Source organism: Miscanthus floridulus, chromosome 7 (genome assembly GCF_019320115.1).
Source record: "Miscanthus floridulus cultivar M001 chromosome 7, ASM1932011v1, whole genome shotgun sequence".
Lineage (NCBI taxonomy): Eukaryota > Viridiplantae > Streptophyta > Magnoliopsida > Poales > Poaceae > Miscanthus > Miscanthus floridulus.
Genome location: NC_089586.1, coordinates 7,671,609 through 7,684,709, shown reverse-complemented (window position 1 = coordinate 7,684,709; position 13,101 = coordinate 7,671,609). Strand labels below are relative to the sequence as shown.

Genomic DNA, 13,101 nt, shown 5'->3' with positions numbered 1-13,101 from the left:
AAATCAAGGCTCCTACTTTTGATTTAGGGCTCCTACTTCTGAGTGCTTTTTTTCTATGCTCAACTCAACATTAGCACCCAAATTAGGGCCCATACTTTCTGTTTTTCCTTGTATTTGCTCTCTTTGGTCAAATGGTTATCCAACTTAGAGTTCAAACATAACAATTCAAATTCATAAGATATCATGGGCAATGGATTTGAGCTCAGGAATACTAGTTGTCAATTGAAAATTGAAAATAGTGGCCCTATTCGTTTCACTGAATTTTGGCTTATGCTGATTTATCGTGAGAGAAAAATATTGTTCGTTCACTGAAAATTACTATTGAAATAGTGCGGCAGAACATATGCTGAAGTACTTCTAAAATAGTACAGTAAAATGTACGCTGATATTTATGCTGATTTGTTGTGAGAAGAAAACTCGTTTGTGGCTGGAAAGTACTGGTTGAAGCGAAGGAGGCTAGTCCATCGTTGCACAAATCAAATGCCTGGTTCAAAATCATTGCACATTCGCACACACACAAAAAAAAAAGTTCTCTTCGGCTTCTACCAGTCTACCACACCTGCGCGCTGGACCTGCCACCGTCGGCGTGGCCGCACGTCCGTCCGGCCCCCTCCCCCGCCCCCCCCGCCGCCGCTGCTGGATTTCCCCACCACTGCCGTTGGATATCACACCCAACCGCAACTGGATTTCCCATGTCCGCAAAGTTGCGATCAATTCCAACAACTCGATTGGTAATACTCTCAAATCCACCGCGAGAAGCAAGCGCAGCAGCCAGCAGATGCCGCCGGAGAAGCAGAAGCGGAAGCTCGCCCGCCTCTGCGATCTCGTCTCCTCCTCCCTGCTTGTCCACCTCGTAAGCGAGCAACTCCGCCCCGCACGCCCCGCATTGGTTTCCTCCTGTAACCCCGCGCCGCTCTGAGCCTACATCTAACCCCACTCGCGCCTCTCGCACCGCAGGAACCCGCGCCGTCGCCGCCGCGGGAAGACGAGCGGCAGCTCCTCCTCGCGCTCTCCACGGTAACTTCAGTCATCTTCCTCCAGTTTATAATCGTGTTTCGTGGTTGTTTGACTGGGACTTTGTAGGTGAACAAGACGATACGACGATGGGACCAGGAGGAGGCAGCTTATGAATTGGTTAGTTTTTTTTTCTCACTGTTTATCCACCTATGAAAGTATTGGTAAATTCTCTCTGGCTAGTCCTACCACAATCTTATCTGTCGCAAGTAGTACTGTAACTGTGTTTAGTGTAGCACGTCCTATGGAGCAGCTGGGGACTGATATTAATTCACTCTGTGGTTGGTTTTGGGTTGTCACAGAATTTTTTTTGCCCCATTTCTGTGAGAGCATTTATTTAGCCCATGGCTGACCTTGGAGCAATTAACAGTCAATCTCCAAAATTTGTGTTTGATGCTTCTGTAAACCTTCGAATCTCAGACCACAATCGATGTAATCAATAAATTTTATGTTTGATTACTTACATAACCCTTCCAATCTCAATCCACATTGGATGATAGCTTCCATTTCTAAATTCTAAATCAGCAGTATTCAGTGACATCTAATTTGTCAATACTTGGTAGCTGACTAAAACCAGAAAAAAAAACCCTAATGGTTGATATCAATATACTGGCATAGGATATCTTATAACTTTTTGCTCTACTCAAGTGTGATTTTTATGAGCCGCTATAATGTTAGTGAGATCATTTTTTTGTGGTGGAAGTATCTCTGTTGACTTATCTATGTGTAAACTTGTGAATAATTCTGGAGAAGTGAATCTGTCATCTATGCTTTAAGTCTTCACATCCATTTGCTGTGTTATGTGTACAACTGTCACAGGAGATAATAACACATTCATATTTTCCCTTTTCATTTAGGAAACTCTTTCTGATTCCGGAGAAGTTCATAGTTGCTGCTTACTACTGAAAGAGCATCCATATGGTGGATTTGGTTGCATGGCGAATATGGTCTCTGTATTGGTAAAAACCTTTTTGTTTGGCAAACTATGTCAATGTTTCACTCTATTCACTTCAATTTTATGTTTAGCTAGTATTGTCTTATTTATGTTGCCTGTGCATTTCTGGCGGACCAGTATGACTAGGTTACCAAAACTTACATCTTTTGCCATCCTTTTCAGGTTGGTTTCCTTGATTTCTGCAGTGATTATGTCAAACACTCAGCTGGCAATATCCTAATTTCCATATCTAGTACCCTAATTAAGTTTGTATGCTTCTCATATGTTTCCCTTTTCTTCTTTTGGTGCATTCAGTCTCGTTTTTTTGCTGACTAACTGTTTACTCCATGGCTGTTTCTCTATTCCTAGGAATCCATTTGGATTCAGTTCATTGAGCTTGTCTGGGTGGCTATACATGCAGCATCGAAATGTGTTCATAACACTTCACATTTTACAACTGACTCCAACAGTAATGACATCACTAGTTCAAGCTCAAGAATCACAAGCTTCATGACAGTACTTAATGAGCGTTGTCTCAATATCAGTGGGCAAACCATGTCCAGTCTCTTTCGAGTATTACATGCTATCTTGAAGTTCCTTAAACACAGTGACAGTGATTTGACAGATGACTTCATTTGTCTATCCATTCATCATATTCATAAGATGCCTTGGGATTCTTTCCATCAATTACATGCCGGAGGACTTGCCAACTGTGCTAAGGATAACCGATTTAGCTTCTGTAATGATTTAGCACAGTCTGGAATTCTGACTGGCAGTCTTCTCCAGCTACTTAGCTCTTTACTTGACCACAGTTACCTGGAAGGTACAGATGGACAAGATATGTTTGTGAAACTTGTTGATATAGTTCCCAAGATAGCATTTTCCTTACATGGGCAGCATGATGGACCCAAAAGTCTTTATCAGTACTTAAAGCATAAAATTCTGGTAAGCTCTGACATTCAGAGCTCTTTTGTGTCACTTGTTGCTAGTTAATTTGGCTTCCTAAACATTTTAACGTTTCATTTTTTTAATGCAGATGGTAATGATGCGGCTTAAGCCTTACATACAGCAAGATTGTTCACATATTGTTAGTTGGCTGAAATTGCTTCGGCATTACTTTGAAGACCTTCTTCATGAGCCTATCTCACAACATATTGCTAAACCAGGAAATTGTTTAGAAGGTTCTCCGTTTTTATTGGACATGGTAGATTTAGTTGAGAGTCAGGATAAGTCAACTCGGCACTTGCAAAGGCAAGCTATCTATTTGTTCCTTAGTTGTTCCATATGCTTGTCTTACAACAGAAATGATGGTGCACTTCAATGTTCATGCAAGAGGGATGAGTGTTTGTTGGGTCACAAAGTACAAGGCTGTAGTAATCACTGCAACTGTTTTGGCTTATCAGAAATTTCAGACTGGTTTCAGAAGTGTTACCTAAACTGGAGTCTTGACTCAAATTCATCAAGTTTTGCCTTATCCTTTCTGGAATTGTATATGGAGGAGGTATGCATCTATGCGACTATGCCCAAATGATGGTAGCTAAAAAATAACATATTCATTGTTCTGGGAAACACATCTTACCTTTTAAGTCGTTTGATTTTATTTACATTTGTTAGATAATGTAGATTGAAATCAGTTTTACGATTCTAGTTCAGTTTGTCTTTGCAAGTGGTTTGTTGTTGCCCCACTGTAGGTAGTTTCTTTCTTTTTTTCCTGAACAGGGTAGTTTCTTTCTATACAGTTGGACATTTGGATTCTAATATTGCACATGGCTAGTGAGTTACTTTATATGCTGGGCATTTCAGTGAAAATGCATGACCAAATGCCCAACCCTCCTTACTGCTAATTGCTAACTAAGATAATCTGTATACTCTATTCTCCGTATCTGTCTGATAATAGTTATCTGCTGTTTTTTGCTCAATTACTCAATATTAACAAGTTCATGCTTCATTCTGTAATTGAAAAGATGGTTTACCACTGGCTTTATGAACTCTAAACATTCTTGGTAATATGTTCAATGTTCATTCATATTTCAGGATGACATGCTATTCAGCATTCTCTTACAACTTTTAGATGCACCACTCATTTTTCTAAAAATGTAAGTAGGAAAATATAGTTTGTTTACTGAAGCAAGGAAAAAGTTATCCAGACAATAGATGCTTCTAAAGTTGTGACCTTTTTGTCCAAACTTGCAGAGCTAACTTGGAAACTACTGAACTTGTTGGTGTAAAACTGTTCTCAAGCATTTTCGACCCAGTTCACCTTTTTCATCTGCTGCTTTTTCTGGTGAGTCGATCAAAATGTTTTCATTGGTTTTTTAGGTCTGCTGGAGGCACAATGATTTCTGTAAGATAGCATCTTGACATTCAGTTCTTATTTATTTTGTGGTACAAGTGAGTGACTTTATTGTATGGGTTAATTATTCAGTGCTGTAACCATGATTGAGGACCTGGACAACCTTACCATTTGTAATTGGACATACTAAACAAAATTCAGTACTTTAGGAATCATAGCTTTGCTCACCCATAGTACTTTCTTCTATTTGATCTTTCAATTTTTTTCTCCTGTTTCACTCCATAATGCCTATTTTGAGTATAATATTTTTTTTGTTCATTGAAATTATTCTGCAGCTACACTATGATCACATGGTACTTGTTGATTACCTCATATCTAAGGATGTTGGTGTGCATTGTGCTCAGTATCTATTAAGGTTGGTACCTATCTTACAATTTTTTAATTATTTTTGCCGACGTCTTGAGACGGAACAAAGCGTCTTCTGAATTGTGACCTTCTTCTCTTACACACTTGCACAGGTGCTTACGCTTAGTTTCCCAGTCTTGGCATGCTTTTGTTGATGATTCTGTTTACTCAACAAAAATAGATAAGCTTGACTGTAAAAGGCAGAGGACTTCTGGGAATAAAGATAGTGACAGAGCCAGTACAAGTAAACAGTATAAGAATGGTTCTGGTTGTGATAAAGAGGCCAAGAATTCACAGAAGCTTTTTCTTGATGCTAAAGAATGCCTTTATTCATTGAAGAGAACAGTGGAAGATCTGCAAAAGAAGGATTTGTTCCCTTACAATCCAAAGCCTCTTCTTAGAAGGTCTGTTATATGACCATGGTTTTTGTATGTTGTCTGTACTTCAGTGAAATCCTTTTCTTGTTCCTGCATTTGCCTCTTCAATTTCTTTTGGCATATCATCAGCTCAATGGCGTTGTCAACCTAATGATTGAATTTGATATTTTGGCATATCAACTCAATGGCATTGTCAACCTAATGATTGAATTAGAACTTTGCCACATCAACTCAATGGTATTGTCAACCTATGATTCAATTGGAACTTTTGGCATATCAACTCAATGGCATTGTCAACCTAATGATTGAATTGGAAATTTTGTCAAATCAACTCAATGGCATTTGCCAGGCAGACATGTTAGCTAACAAAATTGTGGTAGATGATAACTCTTATTTGCTTGAAAGTTGAAACTGAATCTTAATTTCTTGCTTGGACAGACAGACATGTTATTTTATCATCTGTTCATATGAATCATGCATATAGTTTGTTCTTGTAGCTTGGCCCGGTTTCAGGAGCTGTGTGAGCAGGGGTGAAATTTGAGTTACACCTGGTGAGAAAGCTACTGCTTGTAGAGTTGAAGAATGACCCTTTGGCAGATAGTTGTATTACTCATGGCTTAGTTTGGTTCAATTGATATAGTTAGTAAAAGGGAACTGTGAATATATCTTCCAATTCATGATCTGGTCTCGAACTTGAGTCGTCTGCATCATACAGAGAAATTTCAGATGCTGCTACTTTTTTGCAAGTTGCCTGCTACTATAATGCTTTGGGCCATGCGAGGAACCTATCATGTAAGGCACCATTGTTCACTATACATTAAGTAGCATCATATCATCGTGGCACTTGCTTTCAATTATACATCAATCATTTTGTCCTTACCCAGGTCAATGTATGTGAACATGCTAGGTCTTCAATCTCTGAAATCCTAAATACGCGGAATGGTGCATGGTTGCATGAGGTGGACTTCGATCCATGACCTCAGAAAGATGAAGGGAAATGATCATCTGTATACTTTGGCGGTCTGTGCTGGGTTTGTAAATTGGAATGAGAATCAGACGTTTACTGAGACAGCCATTAGAATTTATAATTACGGTTTTTAAATGTGCCTTGTCTCGCTATTATTTGTATTTGTACTAGGGAGACTAGAGAAGACAGCTGAAGCTGATCATGGGCACAGTTCACCAAGAAGAGTGTTGGCAGCGTATCCTTTGTGGGAGCGTGGGATTTCATTTGAGGTTGCCTTTTATTTTTGAAAGGCATTAGAGGTTGCTAGTTGAGCAATTTTGAACCATCAACTTCTAGTTGAACATTGATGATTCAGGCGGGGTTGTATAACCATGTACCTATTGGTTAATGAACTCCAGAAATACATGTCTTGTCGGCATTGTAACTCAAATGTATCGTTCAAGTTCAATGGCTTTCAACCATAACTTATATCACACATATTGCCCTGTTCGCTTGGCTGATAAGCTATGTCTGAAAGTATTGTTGGCTGATTTGTTGTGAGAGAAAAATATTATTCATTGGCTGAAAAATTATGGCTTATAAGTCAAACGAACAGGGCGAATATGCTTTTCCTTGTAACAGTTCAAGGTGCCCATCTTGGCCCTCTTAATAATAAGGCCAAGGGAAAAACAAAACCTAAAACAAATCTAGTCGGTCCCTGTACTTAATCTTAGCACGTATCCTTTGATCCAATTACCAATAAATAATCTTTTTCCTTTATGTTTTTTTTTTCACGAAGGTTTCTCCTAAATTTTTTTAATGAGCAATATTAATATAAGAATATATGTAGTATCTACTATTTTCCTCACTGAGGATTCAAAAGGGAAAATTCAAGGCATATTATGTCATATATCTTTTATTTCTCGTACATACTACTCTGTCCCTTATTGACTGTCGGTTGAAAAACGTGTTCCTCTCACAAGCACAGGTCCCGAGCGACCAACAAAAAGGGACGGAGGGGGTATCTTTTATTTCTCATATAGGGTTTCGAGAAGGTACCAAAAAAATATTTGTTCCTCATATTTTCCTTCCCTTGAGGTTTTTGGGGAGGTTATACCTGCATATCATACTATTTTTCTCTGGATTTTGGTTATGGATTTTTTTTCCTTTCAAGGTTTTTCCATATAAGTTCAAAGTAAGGCAACAATCCATATATGCCATATCATTTTCCTCTGATTTTTTTTCTAATGGGTTTTAAATGAGTTTACTAGCATATAAAAGCTTTAGTTCCTCCTCAATTTCTTTCCAGAGTTTTTAGAGAAGTTATCAATATAATCAAAGGATTATTGAATTAAGATTATAAGGAGAAAATTGATCAAGAGTCTTAGAACTAGCTAGTAAGTGATCAATTAGCAGATGCTAGTGATGAAGCGGATGGGAATGCTCGACGGATAGACGAAGCCTTCCATGGCAGCAAAGAATGCCTACGACAGTATCTTCATCGACCAGCTCAACCCCTCACATACTGAGGCAATGCAACAACCCTTCCCTCACTCACAAGAAGAGCGGGCGAGTTGTCGCAAAAGCCAGCGCGTCTTATCACCAATGCCAAGGCTGGTTAGGTACCATGATTAGTGGGTCATAGCTCTTGATCTCCTTCTGCTAGGAAGGGCAGAGCCGATTTTATAACACTAATCCCTCTAGTGTGTCATGTTCGTGGCGCGTCGTTGTAAATTTCACTATTTCTTGATCTTAATATAAAAATGTGCAAACCTTTTGCATATTCAAGAAAAAAAGTGATCAATTAGCAGATCATTATGCTATTAGATGGTTGCTAATGAAGATTAGTGCCACCTGTATATACAGGACCTTTCGGGTCTATCCCGAAAGGACTGACTACTAGTTGCTCATGAACACACGTAAACACCTCTTGGGCATATGTATTCGTATAATCGCTGTTTATTCAAACACATCAATCAATAAAATCATGCATTTTTTCAATCTCCTCTTTACGTCCAGACTCTGCTTCTAATAAGACTATTTGCTCATGATTGTTTCAAAGTGAAAGATTGAGGTGCCGTAGTTCCAAGAATGGCTGCAACAAGTTACAAGACAAACTTGAGTGACATTTTGTAAACTGAGGTTACATACTTTGATGAGCCAGCCATCTGGCTATAAGGGCCTCTCCAACAGGTATTTACGTAGCTAGCTGACTAGGATCGGAGTTGGTTCTGACTGGATCAAGGAGCTGATCTGGAGAAGAGAAAACCGCAGAAAAGCAACTCGGAGCACACGAAACGAGGAGGTGAGGGGACCAGTTTGCCGGTTCGTTTCGGCTGAAACGATCGTGCATTATAAGTCAGAAGTACTGTTAGCTAGTTTGGTGTAAGAGAAAAATATTATTATAGCTTATAATCTACGATCGTATAAGCCGAAACGAACAAACTATAAGAGGAGGAAGTTTTTATTAGCGGCTACATACACGATTCTTCGTACGTGGGAGAAGAGATAAGGTGAGGAAAGGATATAAAAAAAATTAACATTTGAGACCCACAGTTCTTTGCAGCTTGTGATGTGGGTGAACTGTTGAGTGAGTGTCTTTTGAGCTAACATGGATCCAGATAGCTAGCAATCAACTAGCAGCCTGTTCGTTTGTTGTAAATGATCATAAATTTTTAGCCAGAACAATATTTTTCTCTCATACCAAATCAGCCAACAATAATAATCTACGATCATATCAGCACTAGCCAACCAGACTATATGACTGTTGGGGACGCACTAACAGACCCCTTCAAACCGATAGAGACAAGAGACAGAAGAAAGTTAAAATAATGGAAGAAAACACTAGTGCGCATGGCAGACGTAAAGACAGGGGAGATCGAGTAGTCTCGGACCTTGTCGCACTGAGCCGGGACGAAAGAGAGCGTGTCGCCGGCGAGGTCGTAGAGTACGTGCAGGTTCTGCCGCTGATAGGTGCCTATTATCGTCATGTTGTTCCCGCCGGACGACTGTAGTATCGCAATGCACGTGTTGTTGTCCTGAGGAAACACGTAGTTCTCCCGCGGCAGGTTCAGCGTCGCACCCTTGAACTGCAGCTGCAGCTTCGGCATCGTCGTCGTCTGTGTCGACGCCGGGAAGCAGAGAACATCAGGTAGGGACGTGACGGCCACGGGCGTCATGTTCAGCTGGGAGACGAAGGCGTCGCGAAGGAGGCTGAAAACGTGCGGCGGCAGCGACGTGATGGAGGTGCCGGAGTCGATGATCGTCCCTCCGGTCCCGTCGGCGTTCAACGCGAACGCGGACGCCGGCACCTGCAGCGTCGTTGACCCCACCGTGATGCTCTTCATATTCAGATAGTAGTAGAAAGTTGAGGTCGTGTTGAGCGGGGTAGTCTGCACGGCGGCTCCACTACTTGCGCCGCCGGAGAGGTTCGCCGGCAGGCCGAGCAGCACGGGGCTTGACGTCGACGTGATGTTGGTAGAGCAGTAGGAGAAGTTGTCGACTTTGAGCTGCGACCGAAGGGACTGGTTGCGTTTGGGTTTTCCACCGTCGATACGCGTGGAATCTTGTGTAGTATCAGGCGGCAATATCAAGTCCGGGTGCAACACATTCATATTGAAGAGGTACTACGTTTTTTTAGTTAATTATTACTTGGATGAGCCTACATGCAGTCAGAGGTGTCATAGGGCTAAACGGATGGATCGGAGCATGTCTGATCACAGAGTCCATTTGGATACGTTGGTTTTTTTTTATTTGGTTGGGAACTGGCCGGTTTTGGCAATATCTGTATGGAGCACGTACAACGAGACATGACTAGCGTTCTTCGATTGAGATGACCATGTATGGGTAAGGAAACTTTTATTTGCTCCCGTGTAATTGTAGGGCCCCGTTTGGTTCCTACATTGGTTCCTACCTAAAATTCATGTTACATCGATTGTTTAGACACATGCATGGAGTATTAAATATAGACTAATTACGAAACTAATTGCATAACTTGCGACTAATTTACGAGACGAATCTTTTAAGCCTAATTAGTCCATGATTTGACAACATGGTGCTACCGTAAACATATGCTAATGACAGATTAATTAGGTTTAAAAAAATTGTCTCGCAAATTAGCCTCCATCGATGTAATTGGTTTTGTAATTAATCTATATTTAATGCTCTTTATTAGTATCTAAATATTTGATGTGACATGAATTTTAGGAGCGACTAAAGAACCAAACACCCCTAGATCTATTCTTGTATTCATACCGAAAAGATCAGCCGCACTATAACTATAAATATATAATAACGGGTCAATTGACACACACAACCTATCAACACATCTATCTTTTATCTTTTGCCTTATATTCCAATCTACTATTTCTTCTTGCGATGATGTTCATTGCTTCAATGATTAGAGCGGTCAGACCGATCAGGGGCAGCTCGTAGCCGCCGCATGTCCTGACAGGTCCCTCCTAGACGTGTGGGGTTTCAGATACCAAGAGACTAATTACACAACTTGCGACACCTAGACGTGTGGGGTTTTCAGGAGAGAGGACACCTATATTTAGGTTGTGCCTCTCAAACAACCCAAAATAAGCTTCCCATATAGGTACTCTATTGGAGGCTGTCTTACTGTCTATTTTAAATTTGGATGTCCATATGGGTTTCTTTTTTAGACCGTCTAAGACATCTTGCCTTAGGTAGGCAAAATTTCAGACCCCAAAAGGGACTGTTTGGATCACGAACTCTCAGGTGCCTTGCTAGGCGGACGATCTTGGCCACAGGAACACGAAATCAGTTGACTGGGTGGTGCTGCCTGCGCCCATTATTCGTTTAAAATGGTTGTTCAGTCTATTTACTCACCGTTGTAGTACACAACTTGCGACTAATTTGTGAGACGAATATTTTAAGCATAATTAGTCCATGATTTGACAACACGGTGCTACAGTAAACATATACTAATGACAGATTAATTAGGTTAAAAAAATTGTCTCGCAAATTAGTCTCCATCTATGTAATTGATTTTGTAATTAATCTTTATTAGTATCTAAATATTCGATGTGACATGAATTTTAGGAGCGACTAAATAACTAAACACCCTAGATCTATTCTTGTATTTATACCGAAAAGATCAGCCGCACTATAACTATAAATATATAATAACGGGGTCAATTGACACACACAACCTATCAATACATATATCTTTTATCTTTTGCCTTATATTCCAATCTACTATTTCTTCTTGTTCTTCGTTATCGATGATGTTCATTGCTTCAATGATTAGAGCGGTCAGACCGATCAGGGGCAGCTCGTAGCCGCCGCATGCCCTGACGTGTGGGGTTTCAGATATCAAGAGACCTCGCCACGTGCCTATATATCGTGGTTCAGCGAGGCTCCTCCGACGTGTCCTGCGTGCGAACAAGACCTTACACGTGTACAGGTGTGTGAACCAACGTGCAGTGAAAAGAACGTCTGTGGTCATGCTCATGAACCAACGGATGAACACGCAGAGGGTAGCCGGCTTCCTAGTCGCGCTGCTGGTAGCGCTGGCTGTCGTTTCATGCAGCGGCTCGGGCGCCGGCGTCGGCCCGGTGATTAGGATGCAGCTGAGCCACACCGACGCCGATCGCGGGCTGGCCCCACGCGAGCTGCTGCAACGCATGGCACTGCGCAGCAAGACCCACGCCGCGCGGTTCCTCTCCGGCTCGTCGTCGTCGTCGTCCACCGTCTCGGCGGTCCCAGGGAAGGGCCAACCGTTCGCAGATGAGTACCTGGTCAGCTTCGCCATCGGCACGCCGCCGCAGCCTGTGAAGATGACGCTCGACACCGGCAGCGACCTCATCTGGACGCAGTGCCAGCCGTGTGTCGCCTGCTACCACCAGGCCCTCCCTTACTTCGACATGTCCAACTCCAGCACGATTGTGCCGTTCCCTTGCAACTCCTCGACGTGCCGGCAGCTGCCGTGGGCGTCGTGCGGTGGCACCACCACCACCCAAGCTTGGGGCAACCAGACATGCGGCTACACCTACTTGTACGCCGACATGTCTGTGACGAGCGGGATCCTCGCCGCAGACACGTTCACGTTTGACGGCGGCGCGGCCGTGGACGGCCTGGCCCTTCGGATGCGGCTTCTTTAACCAAGGACCGCTCGACTTCAACTCGACCGGTACCGGCATCGCCGTCTTGGGCCGCGGCGCCCTGTTCCTTCCGTCGCAGCTCAATGTTGACAACTTCTCCTACTGCTTCACCAACATCACGGGGTCCACGCCCAGCGCCGTGCTGCTCGGCCTGCCGGCGAACCTCTACGGCGGCGGCGGCGCAACCGTGCAGACTACCCCGCTCAACATGACCTCGACTTTCTCCTACTACCTGAATCTGCAGAGCATCAGGGTGGGGTCAACGACGCTGCAGGTGCCGGCGTCCACGTTCGCGTTGAAGGACGACGGCATCGACTCCGGCACCGCGATCACGTCGCTGCCGCCGCACGTCTTCAGCCTCCTTCGCGACGCCTTCGCCTCCCAGCTGAATATGACGCCCGTGGCCTTCACGTCCCAACCTGATTTTCTCTGCTTCCCGGCGTCGACGCAGACGACGACGATGCCGAAGCTGCAGCTGCAGTTCGAGGGCGCGACGCTGGACCTGCCGCGGGAGAACTACGCGTTTCCGGTCGAGGACTAAGAATGGCCCGGTTCGGCTGGAGGAATCCGGATAAATTTGGATGAATCTACATAAAAAATTTGTGAGAGAAAAACACTATTTCAGGAGTTTAAGTGCGCGAACGGGGCCAATAATGGTCAGAACTACACGTGCGTTGCGATACTACGGTCGCCCGGCGGGGACGACGATAGGGAATTACCAGCAGCAGAACATGCACGTACTCTACGACCTCGCCAGTAACACGCTCTCTTTCGTCCCGGCTCAGTGCGACAAGGTTTAAGACTACTCTCGGCCGGCGCTAGTGCCGTGTAGTGCTGTTGCCTTATTTCCCTTCGCCTTTTACACGTGAACCTGAATAATGGTGCATGTAATTTCATGTCGTAGTTTTTTAAGTAATGAAAATTGTTCCCGCTTCATCTTCATGAAAGACAGGCATCAATCCAAAATTCCTAAAGAGAGAGAGCCGCAGCGAGAAAGTTAAATTTGC

General features: G+C 43.0%; 2 protein-coding genes and 1 pseudogene across 3 annotated transcripts; 2 read left to right on the top strand and 1 right to left on the bottom strand.

The window, feature by feature from the left end:
- Positions 1-525: 525 nt before the first annotated feature.
- LOC136462454 (uncharacterized) lies at positions 526-6,463 on the top strand. 2 transcript variants are annotated; one of them, XM_066461548.1, is made up of 13 exons: positions 526-853; positions 958-1,017; positions 1,084-1,134; positions 1,872-1,973; positions 2,132-2,218; positions 2,318-2,893; positions 2,985-3,449; positions 3,983-4,044; positions 4,142-4,232; positions 4,577-4,656; positions 4,760-5,050; positions 5,521-5,815; positions 5,931-6,463. In XM_066461548.1, the coding sequence occupies exons 1-12, from the start codon at positions 779-781 to the stop codon at positions 5,555-5,557; spliced, it is 1,977 nt and encodes a 658-aa protein (XP_066317645.1). In that variant the 5' UTR covers positions 526-778; the 3' UTR covers positions 5,558-5,815; positions 5,931-6,463. The 2 variants fall into 2 exon arrangements, with proteins under 2 accessions (XP_066317645.1, XP_066317646.1); XM_066461549.1 differs by having other exon boundaries at positions 5,908-6,463.
- Positions 6,464-8,725: 2,262 nt separating this feature from the next.
- On the bottom strand, positions 8,726-9,583 carry LOC136464999 (aspartic proteinase nepenthesin-2-like). Its single transcript, XM_066463911.1, has 2 exons — positions 8,864-9,583; positions 8,726-8,758 (listed from the first exon to the last, which is right to left on the bottom strand). Exons 1-2 carry the CDS (start codon positions 9,581-9,583, stop codon positions 8,726-8,728), a joined length of 753 nt encoding a protein of 250 aa, XP_066320008.1.
- Positions 9,584-11,437: 1,854 nt separating this feature from the next.
- On the top strand, positions 11,438-12,894 carry LOC136464998 (aspartic proteinase nepenthesin-2-like; annotated as a pseudogene).
- The last annotated feature ends 207 nt before the right edge of the window (positions 12,895-13,101 follow it).

Bases quoted from the DNA above. Each gene is read 5' to 3' on its own strand.
- LOC136462454 (XM_066461548.1), top strand. From the start codon at position 779: ATGCCGCCGGAGAAGCAGAAGCGGAAGCTCGCCCGCCTCTGCGATCTC. The intron at 854-957 runs GTAAGCGAGCAA...CTCGCACCGCAG, and splicing joins CCTCCCTGCTTGTCCACCTC to GAACCCGCGCCGTCGCCGCC. The intron at 1,018-1,083 runs GTAACTTCAGTC...GGGACTTTGTAG, and splicing joins TCCTCCTCGCGCTCTCCACG to GTGAACAAGACGATACGACG.
- LOC136464999 (XM_066463911.1), bottom strand. From the start codon at position 9,583: ATGAATGTGTTGCACCCGGACTTGATATTGCCGCCTGATACTACACAA. The intron at 8,759-8,863 runs GTCCGAGACTAC...ATCGGTTTGAAG, and splicing joins TCCCGGCTCAGTGCGACAAG to GGGTCTGTTAGTGCGTCCCC.